The 15078-nt window shown below is 42.7% G+C and overlaps 1 protein-coding gene across 1 annotated transcript; it reads right to left on the reverse strand.

The window, feature by feature from the left end:
- Positions 1–1953: 1953 nt before the first annotated feature.
- On the reverse strand, positions 1954–14865 carry LOC131936736 (thrombospondin-1-like). The gene is made up of 8 exons (XM_059293796.1): positions 14756–14865; positions 13852–13893; positions 12164–12245; positions 11558–11673; positions 10513–10659; positions 10329–10367; positions 9215–9344; positions 1954–2111 (listed from the first exon to the last, which is right to left on the reverse strand). The coding sequence occupies exons 1-8, from the start codon at positions 14823–14825 to the stop codon at positions 1994–1996; spliced, it is 744 nt and encodes a 247-aa protein (XP_059149779.1). The 5' UTR covers positions 14826–14865; the 3' UTR covers positions 1954–1993.
- Positions 14866–15078: the final 213 nt, after the last annotated feature.

A 15078-nucleotide genomic window follows, 5' to 3' on the forward strand; every position in this document is an offset into this window, starting at 1 on the left:
TTCTGATTTCTCAAAAATCGCATTTGAATTTATTTTTAACTTGATTCCTCTGTATTTCTTTATAAAGTAATATTGTTCCGCACTATTTTACACAGAGTATTTGCTGTTCATTCGCAATTCTTTTTTTTTCTCCTCGAGGTTCTATTGTATTTTTTTTTTTAATTTAAATTTTGAAAATTGATTTTAAAAAATATCCCGACTGTACCGGATCTTAACCAGACGTTAACCAGACGTTAACCAGATAACGTAATAGCGTGGTTTGTCACTTTTGCAAATTACCGTAACCGTAACCACCCACACCCACATCCCCCACCCTAACCCTCACCCCATCTTTAACGTCTTACACAGAGGGAACAAAACTGACTTGAACACATTCTGTAATCTTTGTGGATTTTATTAGCAGACTGGTCTACACATGTCAAACATCTGATCATGTGACCTAACGATTGGGGGGGGGGGGGGGGGACCAGGACCTCGAAAAGTTCCAGGACAACAGAAGTGGATGTATACATGTATATATATGTATGTATATCCTACGGGAGAAGTGGATGTCAACATGTATATATATATGTATGTATATCCTACGTGAGAAGTGGATGTCAACATGTATATATATGTATGTATATCCTACGTGAGAAGTGGATGTCAACATGTATATATATGTATGTATATCCTACGAGAGAAGTGGATGTCAACATGTATATATATGTATGTATATCCTACGTGAGAAGTGGATGTCAACATGTATATATATGTATGTATATCCTACGAGAGAAGTGGATGTCAACATGTATATATATGTATGTATATCCTACGTGAGAAGTGGATGTCAACATGTATATATATGTATGTATATCCTACGGGAGAAGTGGATGTCAACATGTATATATATGTATGTATATCCTACGGGAGAAGTGGATGTCAACATGTATATATATATATATATATGTATGTATATCCTACGTGAGAAGTGGATGTCAACATGTATATATATATGTATGTATATCCTACGAGAGAAGTGGATGTCAACATGTATATATATATGTATGTATATCCTACGAGAGAAGTGGATGTCAACATGTATATATATATGTATGTATATCCTACGTGAGAAGTGGATGTCCTTTAGAAGGATGTCCTAAACAAACATGGCTCACACAAGAACATCCTACAGGTTGATGTCCTACAGGTTGATGTCCTACAGGTTGATGTCCTACAGGTTGATGTCCTACAGGTTGATGTCCTACAGGTTGATGTCCTACAGGTTGATGTCCTGCAGGTTGATGTCCTGCAGGTTGATATCCTACAGGTTGATATCCTACAGGTTGATGTCCTACAGGTTGATGTCCTACAGGTTGATGTCCTACAGGTTGATGTCCTACAGATTGATGTCCTACAGGTTGATGTCCTACAGGTTGATGTCCTATAGGTTGATGTCCTACAGATTGATGTCCTACAGATTGATGTCCTACAGGTTGATGTCCTACAGGTTGATGTCCTACAGGATGATGTCCTACAGATTGATGTCCTACAGATTGATGTCCTACAGGTTGATGGCCTACAGGTTTATGTCCTACAGGTTGATGTCCTACAGGTTGATGTCCTACAGGTTGATGTCCTATAGGTTGATATCTTACAGGTTGATGTCCTACAGGTTGATGTCCTACAGGTTGATGTCCTACAGGTTGATGTCCTACAGGATGATGTCCTACAGGTTGATGTCCTACAGGATGATGTCCTACAGGTTGATGTCCTACAGATTGATGTCCTACAGGTTGATGTCCTACAGGTTGATGTCCTACAGGTTGATGTCCTATAGGTTGATGTCCTACAGGTTGATGTCCTATAGGTTGATGTCCTACAGGATGATGTCCTACAGGTTGATGTCCTACAGGTTGATGTCCTACAGGTTGATGTCCTACAGGTTGATGTCCTACAGGTTGATGTCCTATAGGTTGATGTCCTACAGGTTGATGTCCTATAGGTTGATGTCCTACGTCTTTTGTTTGCTGGTCGAACGAGACGGGGCCACAGAGGCGTCTTCATCGTCACTGTCGTCGTCATCATCGCCTTTTTTATTGAACATGGAGCCGACAGATCTGCCTTGGAGACTGCAAGGTGGATTATGGCAGGGTGGTGGATTATGTCAGGGTGGTGGATTATGTTAGTTTTGGTGGATTATGGCAGTGTGGTGGATTATGGCAGGGTGGTGGATTATGGCAGGGTGGTGGATTATGTTAGTTTTGGTGGATTATGTCAGGGTGGTGGATTATGGCAGGGTGGTGGATTATGGCAGGGTGGTGGATTATGGCAGGGTGGTGGATTATGGCAGGGTGGTGGATTATTTCAGGGTGGTGGATTATGTCAGGGTGGTGGATTATGGCAGGGTGGTGGATTATGTCAGGGTGGTGGATTATGGCAGGATGGTGGATTATGGCAGGGTGGTGGATTATGTCAATTTTGGTGGATTATGTCAGGGTGGTGGATTATGGCAGGGTGGTGGATTATGGCAGGGTGGTGGATTATGTCAATTTTGGTGGATTATGTCAGGGTGGTGGATTATGGCAGGGTGGTGGATTATGGCAGGGTGGTGGATTATGTCAGCGTGGTGGATTATGTCAGGGTGGTGGATTATGTCAGGGTGGTGGATTATGACAGGGTGGTGGATTATGGCAGGGTGGTGGATTATGTTAGGGTGGTGGATTATGGCAGGGTGGTGAATTATGGCAGGGTGGTGGATTATGTCAATTTTGGTGGATTATGTCAGGGTGGTGAATTATGGCAGGGTGGTGGATTATGTCAATTTTGGTGGATTATGTCAGGGTGGTGAATTATGGCAGGGTGGTGGATTATGGCAGGGTGGTGGATTATGTTAGGGTGGTGGGTTATTTCAGGGTGGTGAATTATGTCAAGGTGGTGGATTATGGCAGGGTGGTGGATTATGTCAAGGTGGTGGATTATGGCAGGGTGGTGGATTATGTCAGGGTGGTGGATTATGGCAGGGTGGTGGATTATGGCAGGGTGGTGGATTATGGCAGGGTGGTGGATTATGGCAGGGTGGTGGATTATGGCAGGGTGGTGGATTATGACAGGGTGGTGGATTATGGCAGGGTGGTGGATTATGGCAGGGTGGTGGATTATGGCAGGGTGGTGGATTATGTCAGGGTGGTGGATTATGGCAGGGTGGTGGATTATGGCAGGGTGGTGGATTATGTCAGGGTGGTGGATTATGGCAGGGTGGTAGATTATGGCAGGGTGGTAGATTATGGCAGGGTGGTGGATTATGGCAGGGTGGTGGATTATGGCAGGGTGGTGGATTATGGCAGGGTGGTGGATTATGGCAGGGTGGTGGATTATGGCAGGGTGGTGGATTATGGCAGGGTGGTGGATTATGGCAGGGTGGTGGATTATGTCAGGGTGGTGGATTATGGCAGGGTGGTGGATTATGTCAATTTTGGTGGATTATGGCAGGGTGGTGGATTATGGCAGGGTGGTGGATTATGTCAGGGTGGTGGATTATGGCAGGGTGGTGGATTATGGCAGGGTGGTGGATTATGTCAGGGTGGTGGATTATATCAATTTTGGTGGATTATGGCAGGGTGGTGGATTATGGCAGGGTGGTGGATTATGGCAGGGTGGTAGATTATGGCAGGGTGGTGGATTATGGCAGGGTGGTGGATTATGGCAGGGTGGTGGATTATGTCAGGGTGGTGGATTATGGCAGGGTGGTGGATTATGGCAGGGTGGTGGATTACGGCAGGGTGGTGGATTATGGCAGGGTGGTGGATTATGGCAGGGTGGTGGATTATGTCAGGGTGGTGGATTATGGCAGGGTGGTGGATTATGGCAGGGTGGTGGATTATGGCAGGGTGGTGGATTATTTCAGGGTGGTGGATTATGTCAGGGTGGTGGATTATGGCAGGGTGGTGGATTATGTCAATTTTGGTGGATTATGTCAGGGTGGTGGATTATGGCAAGGTGGTGGATTATGGCAGGGTGGTGGATTATGGCAGGGTGGTGGATATGTTAGGGTGGTGGATTATGTCAGGGTGGTGGATTATGGCAGGGTGGTGGATTATGGCAGGGTGGTGGATTATGGCAGGGTGGTGGATTATGGCAGGATGGTGGATTATGTCAATTTTGGTGGATTATGGCAGGGTTGTGGATTATGTCAGCGTGGTGGATTATGTCAGGGTGTGGCAGGGTGGTGGATTATGGCAGGGTGGTGGATTATGTCAGGGTGGTGGATTATGTCAGGGTGGTGGATTATGTCAGGGTGGTGGATTATGGCAGGATGGTGGATTATGTCAATTTTGGTGGATTATGGCAGGGTGGTGGATTATGTCAGCGTGGTGGATTATGTCAGGGTGTGGCAGGGTGGTGGATTATGGCAGGGTGGTGGATTATGGCAGGGTGGTGGATTATGGCAGGGTGGTGGATTATGGCAGGGTGGTGGATTATGGCAGGGTGGTGGATTATGTCATGGTGGTGGATTATGTCAGGGTGGTGGATTATGGCAGGATGGTGGATTATGGCAGGGTGGTGGATTATGTCAGGGTGGTGGATTATGTTAGTTTTGGTGGATTATGGCAGGGTGGTGGATTATGGCAGGGTGGTGGATTATGTCAAGGTGGTGGATTATGGCAGGGTGGTGGATTATGTCAGGGTGGTGGATTATGGCAGGGTGGTGGATTATGGCAGGGTGGTGGATTATGGCAGGGTGGTGGATTATGTCAGGGTGGTGGATTATGTCAGGGTGGTGGATTATGGCAGGGTGGTGGATTATGGCAGGGTGGTGGATTATGGCAGGGTGGTGGATTATGGCAGGGTGGTGGATTATGTCAAGGTGGTGGATTATGTCAATTTTGGTGGATTATGGCAGGGTGGTGGATTATGGCAGGGTGGTGGATTATGGCAGGGTGGTGGATTATGGCAGGGTGGTGGATTATGTCAGGGTGGTGGATTATGGCAGGGTGGTGGATTATGTCAGGGTGGTGGATTATGGCAGGGTGGTGGATTATGTCAGGGTGGTGGATTATGTCAGGGTGGTGGATTATGTCAGGGTGGTGGATTATGTTAGTTTTGGTGGATTATGGCAGGGTGGTGGATTATGGCAGGGTGGTGGATTATGGCAGGGTGGTGGATTATGGCAGGGTGGTGGATTATGTCAAGGTACATTTGAAACATATGAGGTTGGGGGGTCTGGACTAAATACTCTAGAGCGGGGGGCGGGAGAGAGGGCACAGGTAAAAGTATATATTTTCTATGTACATTTTGTATGCACCCCTCCCCCCCCCCCACATTTTATATGCACCCCTCCCCCCACATTTTGTATGCACCCCTCTCCCTCCTACATAGGTATGCACCCCTCCCCCTCCGCCACATTTTGTATGCACCCCCCCCCCCCCCCCAAGAAATGCCTAAAAATAGTGACCATCACGACACGAAGCGACCCTGTTACAGGGGCGGATTAAGCTTCTGCGGGGCCCCTGGCTGAAACTTTTTCCGGGGCCCCCTAAACTATATATATATATATATATATATATATATATATATATATATGTAGTTTATATAATGACATCACAAAACAGAGGCCTTTCCAAAAAATAAAGGTTGAATGGAATAAGCTAAATGTTAACAGAAGCCATGGCATATACAAAAAATGTTACATTAAATGTAATGTTAAATTACATTGAGACTTAAGAGCATTTAAAGTGACAATTATTTATTTACTAATGCAAAAGAAATTATGAATACTTACATTTATTACAGTTATTTTTATTTAGAACTAAAGACCAAGTAACTTTTATAGGGAACATTTTCGAGCTTTCCTGATAGCAAACTCTTCTATTAGTTCTGTATAATTTAGTGAGCTTACAATGTCATTTTCTATGCTCATAAGTGAGAGCATACTAAGTCTCTGCTGTCCCATAGTGCTTCTAAGATCGCTTTTAATCTTTTTCATTTTGGAAAATGAGCGCTCTCCACTGCAGTTAGACGTCATCATACACAGATAAATTCGAAGAGCAATGTGCACATTTGGAAAGCTCTGAATGCACTTGAATCTATTTAAAAACATCAACATTTCTAATTCAATGATATCATTGTAGACGTTTTGCTCTTTTCCCCCATGAATTGATTTAAACAGCTCGGCGAATTGAATCAACTCCGATGAAAAACATTCTTCAAAATCATCGGGATATTTGTTGATTAGTTTTGTAGCTGCTCCTGTAATGTCACCAGTGCTAAGGTTGGTCAGGTCACTGAAGAAATCGAACATTTCTTGAACAGTTTTATAGGAATCTAAGCGATGATGTAGAGCTGTAGTTAGGTGGTCGATCACACAGATGAATACTTCAGTCTTAAATTTTTCTCTAGGAGAAAGTTGCATTTCTGAAACTTTGCTTTCGTCAAATTGTTGCTTCCTCTTTAGTGGTCGTCTGTTGGAATATGTGTAGTCTTTGACTTCACATTTAATTTTTCCTTTTGATTCGAAGCTAGCGAATTCATTACGTTGACTTTCAATAAAAAGGAGAACAGATTTTAACAAATTAACTGCTGTATTAAGAGATAAACCTTTTTCTTGAAGAGATACATTTGTTTTTTGCAATCTCTCTAAAATTGTATCCCATACCTCCAATAATATTACTGTTTCTAGTTTTTGTAAACTTTTAAGATATCCTTCAGCTTCAGCTCTACATTTAAGAGGTTGATTTTCATCGGCTGCTAACTCCTCCAAAGCCGATATATTTTCCTTATACCCTCTATTTAAAGCCTTAACAGCATCATGTCGAGCGGACCATCTGGTTTCCGACAAAGCTTTAGCAACAGGCAATCCATTCATGTGCTTGTTGTGTATATGCCAACGATGGGTAGATGCAGAAAGCCAAGAGTAAAGGCTCTGAAGGAGATTAAAAAACCCAACTGACGTGGGGCAGCACTCAGCTGCGCAGTTCCCAACTAAATTGAGTGAATGTGCTGTGCACGGTACATACAATGCTACGTCACACTTCTCCCGGATTTTAGCCCGAACGCCGTTATACTTGCCGCTCATATTGGACGCGTTGTCATATGATTGACCGCGACAATTTTTTATGTCAATTCCATTTTCTTCCAAAAATGTTAGTATTAAATTAGCTATTTCCGAACCAGAGTGTGAAAACATTGGTACAAATTTTAAGAAGCGCTCAATAGGTCCGGTGTCTTGTACATAGCGAATAACGATTGTGAGTTGATCAACATGTGAAACATCTGGAGTCGAATCTACAGATATAGAAAAATATTTCGCTGTCTTTATTTCATCTACAATTACAGACAAAACCTTTTGACCCATAAGTTCAATCATCTCCTCACATATTGTTGAAGATTTGTAGGATGTATGTCCACGTCCTTTGTTGGCGTGTATCCGCATATGTTCTGCGAGAAAGGTATCGTACTGACTTAACAGCTCCAGCAACCCGAGATAATTCCCATTGTTTGGAGAACCAACCTCTTCAGTTCTGCCCCGGAACGGAAGACCACGAATACAAAGAAACTGTACCACACTCACGATTCTGTGAAGTACTTGTCTCCAATACTGAATTTCACTTTCATATTGCGTTACAAGTTTCATGTCAATCTGACCAGTAGATTTTCGTGAACACAGCGCTGCCAATGAATCAATGTGTTGTTTGGAATTTTCATGCCTAGATAGCACTTCATGGGCACTTTTCCATTGTTTGAACCCTGATGTCATTTTGTTAGTTATAGGTGACATCAGCTTACATTCATACAAAACAATAAACACACCCGCTTGTTTTGGAATAACACAACCAATTTCTTTCAAATTTTTCTCCTGTTCGTGCATGGACACGTGTGAATAAAGAAATGGTGCAGTACCGACGTTGTGACTCTCTTTCTAACTGTATGACCGATTCTTTAAAGTCCCCGTTTTTGTTTTGGCATGGTGTGGTACCACGTTGAATCCAATAGTTTCTAAATGCCTCTGACATCTTTTCCCGCTCTGGCCAAAAATGAAGGTCGTATATAGCATGACTATCTTCAAGGGGTTTTGCTGTATCATCTTTCAAATCACATTGTTTTAAAGTAGGAGCCTGCTCTACATCTTTTACCCCGGCGGTGTCTGATTCAATTGCAGATCCCTTTTCTACGTGACTATTTTCCTTGGTACTCGAAGTTGGTTTGAAAAAGGAGAGCAGTTTTGTAGTTTTTTCAGCAAGCTCAGCTTCGATCTTTCTTTTTTTCACCGATAATGCGCGTTTTTTTGCTCCACTAGGATAGTTACGAGACATATTCAATAGAATTTTAAAAAAAAACAAGGCTGAATCTAATTAAAAGTCCGGCTCTTTGCTGAAATTGCAAATTGTCGTTTTTTCTGCAGCAAGCAATTTTTTGACATATAGGTCTGATGAACGAGCCTTTAGGATTACTTTGTCTATCTGAAAAGTCTGAAGCCTGGATAATGGTGGAGGGTTGGAAATCAAGAAAATTTTTGAAATCTTGAGTAGACTCCGTGCGAATAAATCCAAAAGAATGACTGACTCAACAAATGTAATTCCGAATGGGATTTCGGGGAGGAAGATATAGTTTGGGGACATGCCGGAAGTGTGTGTGTGTGTGGGGGGGGGTGATATGCCAAGCTCAACAAAAGAGGTTCCAGTTTCCATTACCCTAACGGGTCGGACAGAGTTCACAGTTGAATTAAATTGGAAAAAAACTTAAAGTTCAAAGTTCGCCATTGTTTATTGTTACAACTGAGGCCACGGTTGATGTTAGGCCTAGTGAGTTACCCCCCCCCCTTCCCCATCTCAACTTGAAAATGCTGTATTTTATAGGTAGACATTAGTTTCACACCTAGTTGTTATGTGCAGGGAAGAGAACTACGGTCGCCTGGAGATTGTTTTACCTGAGGTGGATGGCGATGGGTCGATTAAGCCCTCCCCCCCTCCCTCCGCCTCCACCCCCTTGTACCTGGTATGTAAATTTGGGGGAAAAACGTAATGTGATATCCTATTGTATTCTGACCAATGTAGATGGGTTTTTTTGGGGTTTTTTTTTTTGTTTTTTTTTTATGCCTTTACTAGTTACAATTAGATGGTAAATTTGGGGGCCCCTAAAAATCGGGGGCCCGTAGCTGCAGCCCTTTCAGCACCCCCCTTAATCCGCCACTGCCCTGTTATTCTATTTTTGGCGTCAAATTTGACCTTTGGCCTACCTATTCCTTAGCCTTTTGTAGATCTCATATGCTATTCCCACGAAGATGAGGATTGCTATAATGACAACAGTTGTGTATATCATCCATCCGGGAGACTCACTGTCAGAGATCAGAGACTCTTCTTTGCTGTCTGCCATAGGTCAAAGGTTAAAGGGGTCAACGGGGGAAAGGTTAAAGGGGTCAACGGGGGAAAGGTTAAAGGGGAAATGTCACAAAAATAAACATGCGATTACACACCCCAGCACTCACAATTCTCATACACACACACACACACACACATATATATATATATATATATATATATATATATATATATATATATATATATATATATATATATATATATATATATATGCGAACTCATACACCGACACAACACACAAACATGAAGACACAAAAACACACAACCATGAAGACACACAAACATGAAGACACAAAAACAAATGTTTCTCAATGTGTTGATGTGAATCCATTGAATGTTTTCTTCAACTCGTGGATCGACCCCTGGATCACGTCAGAGTTTTCTTCAACTCGTGGATCGACCCCTGGATCACGTCAGAGTTTTCTTCAACTCGTGGATCGACCCCTGGATCACGTCAGAGTTTTCTTCAACTCGTGGATCGACCCCTGGATCACGTCAGAGTTTTCTTCAACTCGTGGATCGACCCCTGGATCACGTCAGAGTTTTCTTCAACTCGTGGATCGACCCCTGGATCACGTCAGAGTTTTCTTCAACTCGTGGATCGACCCCTGGATCACGTCAGAGTTTTCTTCAACTCGTGGATCGACCCCTGGATCACGTCAGAGTTTTCTTCAACTCGTGGATCGACCCCTGGATCACGTCAGATATTTGAGGTCAGCCGGCAGGAATCACGTGACTGCTGACAATGACAGAGTCTTCAAGTTCGTGTGTGAGGATCTTAGCCTTAGTTTCTAGAACATTGTCAGGTGCCCTATTTGTTACCCCCACCCCACCGACCCACTACCTCCCACCCCACCTACCCCCTACCTTCCACCCCACCTGCCCACTACCCAACTTGCCCACCTACCCCCTACCTCCCACCCCACCCGCCCACCCCACTTACCCCCTACCCCCAGTGTTTCGACTACTTACTCTGGTTATCACCCAGCGGCTGTAGATTCATGTCAGCATCTGTAGGAGGTGAGGGGGGAGGGGAGGGGAAGGTTACTCATTATGTTATACTCGCTCTACAGAAAAGTTGAACTATTTTCGTAAAAAATTAACTAACGTTATCACAAAGGTCTTGGCCTTGGAAGAAAAAGGAAATAGCAACAACCTTGACCTTGACCGCACATCCGGTCGGGCGAGAGGTCGTAGCCGTGTTTACAGGTCCGGCAGCGGCCCGTCACTTTGTCACACACATCCTGGCAGCCCGGGGGACAGGGATAGACACAGTCGTAGCCCCACGTTCCGTTCTCACACGCTGTAATTGGCGTCACACTTAGTCAATGGCGTCACATTTAGTCACTTAGTGGTGTCAGATTTAGTCAATGGCGTCACACTTAGCCAATGGCGTCACAGTTGGTCACTCAATGTCGTCACATTACTACTTTCAATGGCGTCACATTTAGTCACTTAGTGGCGTCACATTAATTCACTCAATGGCGTCACATTTAGTCATTCAATGGCGTCACATTAATTCACTCAATGGCGTCACATTAATTCACTCAATGGCGTCACATTAATTCACTCACTGGCGTCACATTAATTCACTCAATGGCGTCACATTAATTCACTCAATGGCGTAACATTTATTTAATTAAAAAAATTCCACATGACAACTGTTGTAAGACACGACCACCGCACATGGCAGACCCCGCCCACCTCACCTGATGGACACTTGATATGACGGCTGTAGCAGACCCCGCCCACCTCACCTGATGGACACTTGATATGACGGCTGTAGCAGACCCCGCCCACCTCACCTGATGGACACTTGATATGACGGCTGTAGCAGACCCCGCCCACCTCACCTGATGGACACTTGATATGGCAGACCCCGCCCACCTCACCTGATGGACACTTGATATGACGGCTGTAGCAGACCCCGCCCACCTCACCTGATGGACACTTGATATGACGGCTGTAGCAGACCCCGCCCACCTCACCTGATGGACACTTGATATGGCAGACCCCGCCCACCTCACCTGATGGACACTTGATATGGCAGACCCCGCCCACCTCACCTGATGGACACTTGATATGACCGCTGTAGCAGACCCCGCCCACCTCACCTGATGGACACTTGATATGACGGCTGTAGCAGACCCCGCCCACCTCACCTGATGGACACTTGATATGGCAGACCCCGCCCACCTCACCTGATGGACACTTGATATGACGGCTGTAGCAGACCCCGTCTACCCCGTCCCCAGAACGTGTGGCAGGCCCCTGGCAGTCCCGGCCGTCACGGCTCTTCTCGGGGTTGGTGCAGCTCCTGGGGGGGGGGGGGGGGTGACAGGTACATGACAAAAAAAAAAACAGACCAAGTCAGACATATCAAAGGCAAAAAAAAAAAAACACAAACAGTAGAGGCTAAAAAGACAATGACAGATAAAAGACAAACAAAAGAAAGACAAAAGACGGACAAATGACATACAAATGACAGACAAAGGACAGGCAAAAGACAGACAAAAGACAGACAAAAGACAGACAAAAGACAGACAAATAACAAAAAAGACAGACAAAAGACAAAGGACAGACACATGGCAGACAATAGACAGACAAAAGACAGAAAAAAGATAGACATATAACACAAAATACAGACAAAAGACAGAAAAAAGACAGACAAAAGACAAAGGACAGACACATGACAGAAAATAGACAGACAAAAGATAGACAAAAGACAGACATATAGCATAAAAGACAGACAAAGGACAGACACATGACAAACAATAGACAGACAAAAAACAGACAACGGCACTAACCTGAGATAAACCAGCTCGCCTGTCCCAGCACATTGGACTGAGCACACAAGGCCGACAGACCAAGGTGACCATTGGCCATCAACTGGGGGTCAAGGTCATCAATCATACATGGCTAGCATACATGGCTAGCATACATGGGTAGCATACATGGCTAGCATACATGGCTAGCATACATGTCTAGCATACATGGCTAGCATACATGGCTAGCATACATGGCTAGCAAACATGGCTAGCATACATGGCTAGCATACATGGCTAGCATACATGTTTAGCATACATGGCTAGCAAACATGGCTAGCATACATGGCTAGCATACATGTTTAGCATACATGGCTAGCATACATGGCTAACATACATGGGTAGCATACATGGCTAGCATACAAGGCTAGCATACACGGCTAGCATACACTGCAAGCATACACAGCTAGCATACAAGGCTAGCATACACGGCTAGCATACACTGCAAGCATACACAGTTAGCATACATGTTTGATACACTAGTGTGTATCATGCACACGTTTCAAGCATGTGCTTTAAATGCGTGTATCATACATGACTTATTGACTTACCAGGTACATGACTTATTGACTTTTCATACAAGACTTATTCATTTATCATACATGACTTATTGACTTATCATACATGACTAATTGAACTCTATTTCACGACTAATTGACTTTTCATACAAGACTAATTGAATTATTATACAAGACCAATTGATTTATAATTAATGACTAATTGACTTATCATACACGACTAATTGACTTATCATACATGACTAATTGACTTATCAAACAAGACTTATTGACTGATCATACAAGACAAATTGAATTATTATACAAGACTAATTGACTTATTATACAAGACTAATTGACTTATCATACATGACTAATTGGCTCATCATAAAAGACTAATTTACTTTTCATACAAGACTAATTGACTTATCATACAAGACTAATTGACTTTTCATACAAGACTAATTGACTTATAATACATGACTAATTGACTTATCATACATGACTAATTGAATTATCATACTAGACTAATTGACTTTTCATACAAGACTAATTGACTTATAATACATGACTAATGGACTTATCATACAAAACTAATTGACGTATAATACATGACTAATTGACTTATCATACAAGACTAAATGACTTATCATACAAGACTAATTTACTTATACAATAATATTTGACTTATCATAAAAGACTTATTGACTTATCATACAAGACTTATTGACTTATCATACAAGACTAATTGAATTATTATACAAGACCAATTGATTTATAATTAATGACTAATTGACTTATCATACACGACTAATTGACTTATCAATTGATTAATTGACTTTTCATACAAGACTTATTGACTTATCATACATAACTAAATTAATTATCATACTAGACCAATTGACTTTTCATACAAGACTAATTGACTCATAATACATGACTAATTGACTTATCATACAAGACTAAATGACTAATCATACAAGACTAATTTACTTATCATACAAGACTATTTGACTTATCATACAAGACTAATTGACTTAATATACAAGACTAATTAACTTATCATACAAGACTAATTGAATTATTATACAAGACTAATTGACTTATAATACATGACTAATTGACTTTTATTACAAGATTAATTGACTTTTCATACAAGATTTATTGACTTGCCTACACCCAAATCTTCGTCCACTAAGTCATCGAAGTCATCACCTTAAAAAAAAAATATTGTAGTAATTAGCAGTCTACCAAAATGACCAACTCTACACATGATCAACTCTACAAATGACCAGCTGTACCAAATGACCAACTCTACTAAATGAACAACTATATTAAATAAACAGCTCTACAAATGACTAACTCTACCAAAATGATCAACTCTACAAATGACCAACTCTACAAATGACAAACTCTACAAATGACCAACTCTACTAAATGACCAACTCTACTAATGACCAACTCTATAAATGACCAACTCTACCAAATGACCTACTAAATGACCAACTCTACAAATGACCAACTCTATAAAAGACCAACTCTACAAATGACCAACTCTACAAATGACCAACTCTACAAATGACCAACTATACTAAATGACCAACTCTACAAATGACTAACTCTACAAATGACCAACTCTACAAATGACCTACTAAATGACCAACTCTACAAATGACCAACTCTATAAATGACCAACTCTACAAATGACCAACTCTACAAATGACCAACTCTATAAATGACCAACTCTACATATGACCAACTCTACAAATGACCAACTCTACAAATGACCAACTATACTAAATGACCAACGCTACAAATGACCAACTCTACAAATGACCAACTCTACCAAATGACCTACTAAATGACCAACTCTACAAATGACCAACTATACTAAATGACCAACGCTACAAATGACCAACTCTACAAATGACCAACTCTACCAAATGACCTACTAAATGACCAACTCTACAAATGACCAACTCTATAAATGACCAACTCTACAAATGACCAACTCTACAAATGACCAACTCTACAAATCACCAACTCTACTAAATGACCAACTCTACAAATGACCTACTCCTGTTGTTATGAGCCTCCTCGTCCACTAGACCGTCACAATCGTTGTCCAGTCCATCCTGCGGCTCCATGTACCGGCGACTCAGTGCACACCCCAGGCGGAACTGGTGATTGACGGGCATCACGTGGTCATACAGTCACGTGGTGAGGTCATACAGTCACGTGGTAGGGTGAAACAATCACGTGGTAAGGTCATATAGTCACGTGGTAAGATCATACAATCACATGGTCATACAGTCACGTGGTAAGGTCATACAATCTGCCCCACCCACCTGTGTGCCCCACCCACCTGTATCATCTCTGCCCCACCCACCTGTGTGCCCC

Source organism: Physella acuta, unplaced genomic scaffold (assembly GCF_028476545.2).
Source record: "Physella acuta isolate Inbredline_101_S28 unplaced genomic scaffold, ASM2847654v3 ptg000186l, whole genome shotgun sequence".
Taxonomy (NCBI): Eukaryota; Metazoa; Mollusca; class Gastropoda; family Physidae; genus Physella; species Physella acuta.

Coding starts and splice junctions, on each gene's coding strand:
- LOC131936736 (XM_059293796.1), bottom strand. CDS start 14,825: ATGGAGCCGCAGGATGGACTGGACAACGATTGTGACGGTCTAGTGGAC. Junction 13,894..14,755: donor GGAGGCTCATAACAACAGGA/GTAGGTCATTTG, acceptor TTTTTTTTTAAG/GTGATGACTTCGATGACTTA. Junction 9,345..10,328: donor GCCGCTGGGTGATAACCAGA/GTAAGTAGTCGA, acceptor GACCTATGGCAG/ACAGCAAAGAAGAGTCTCTG.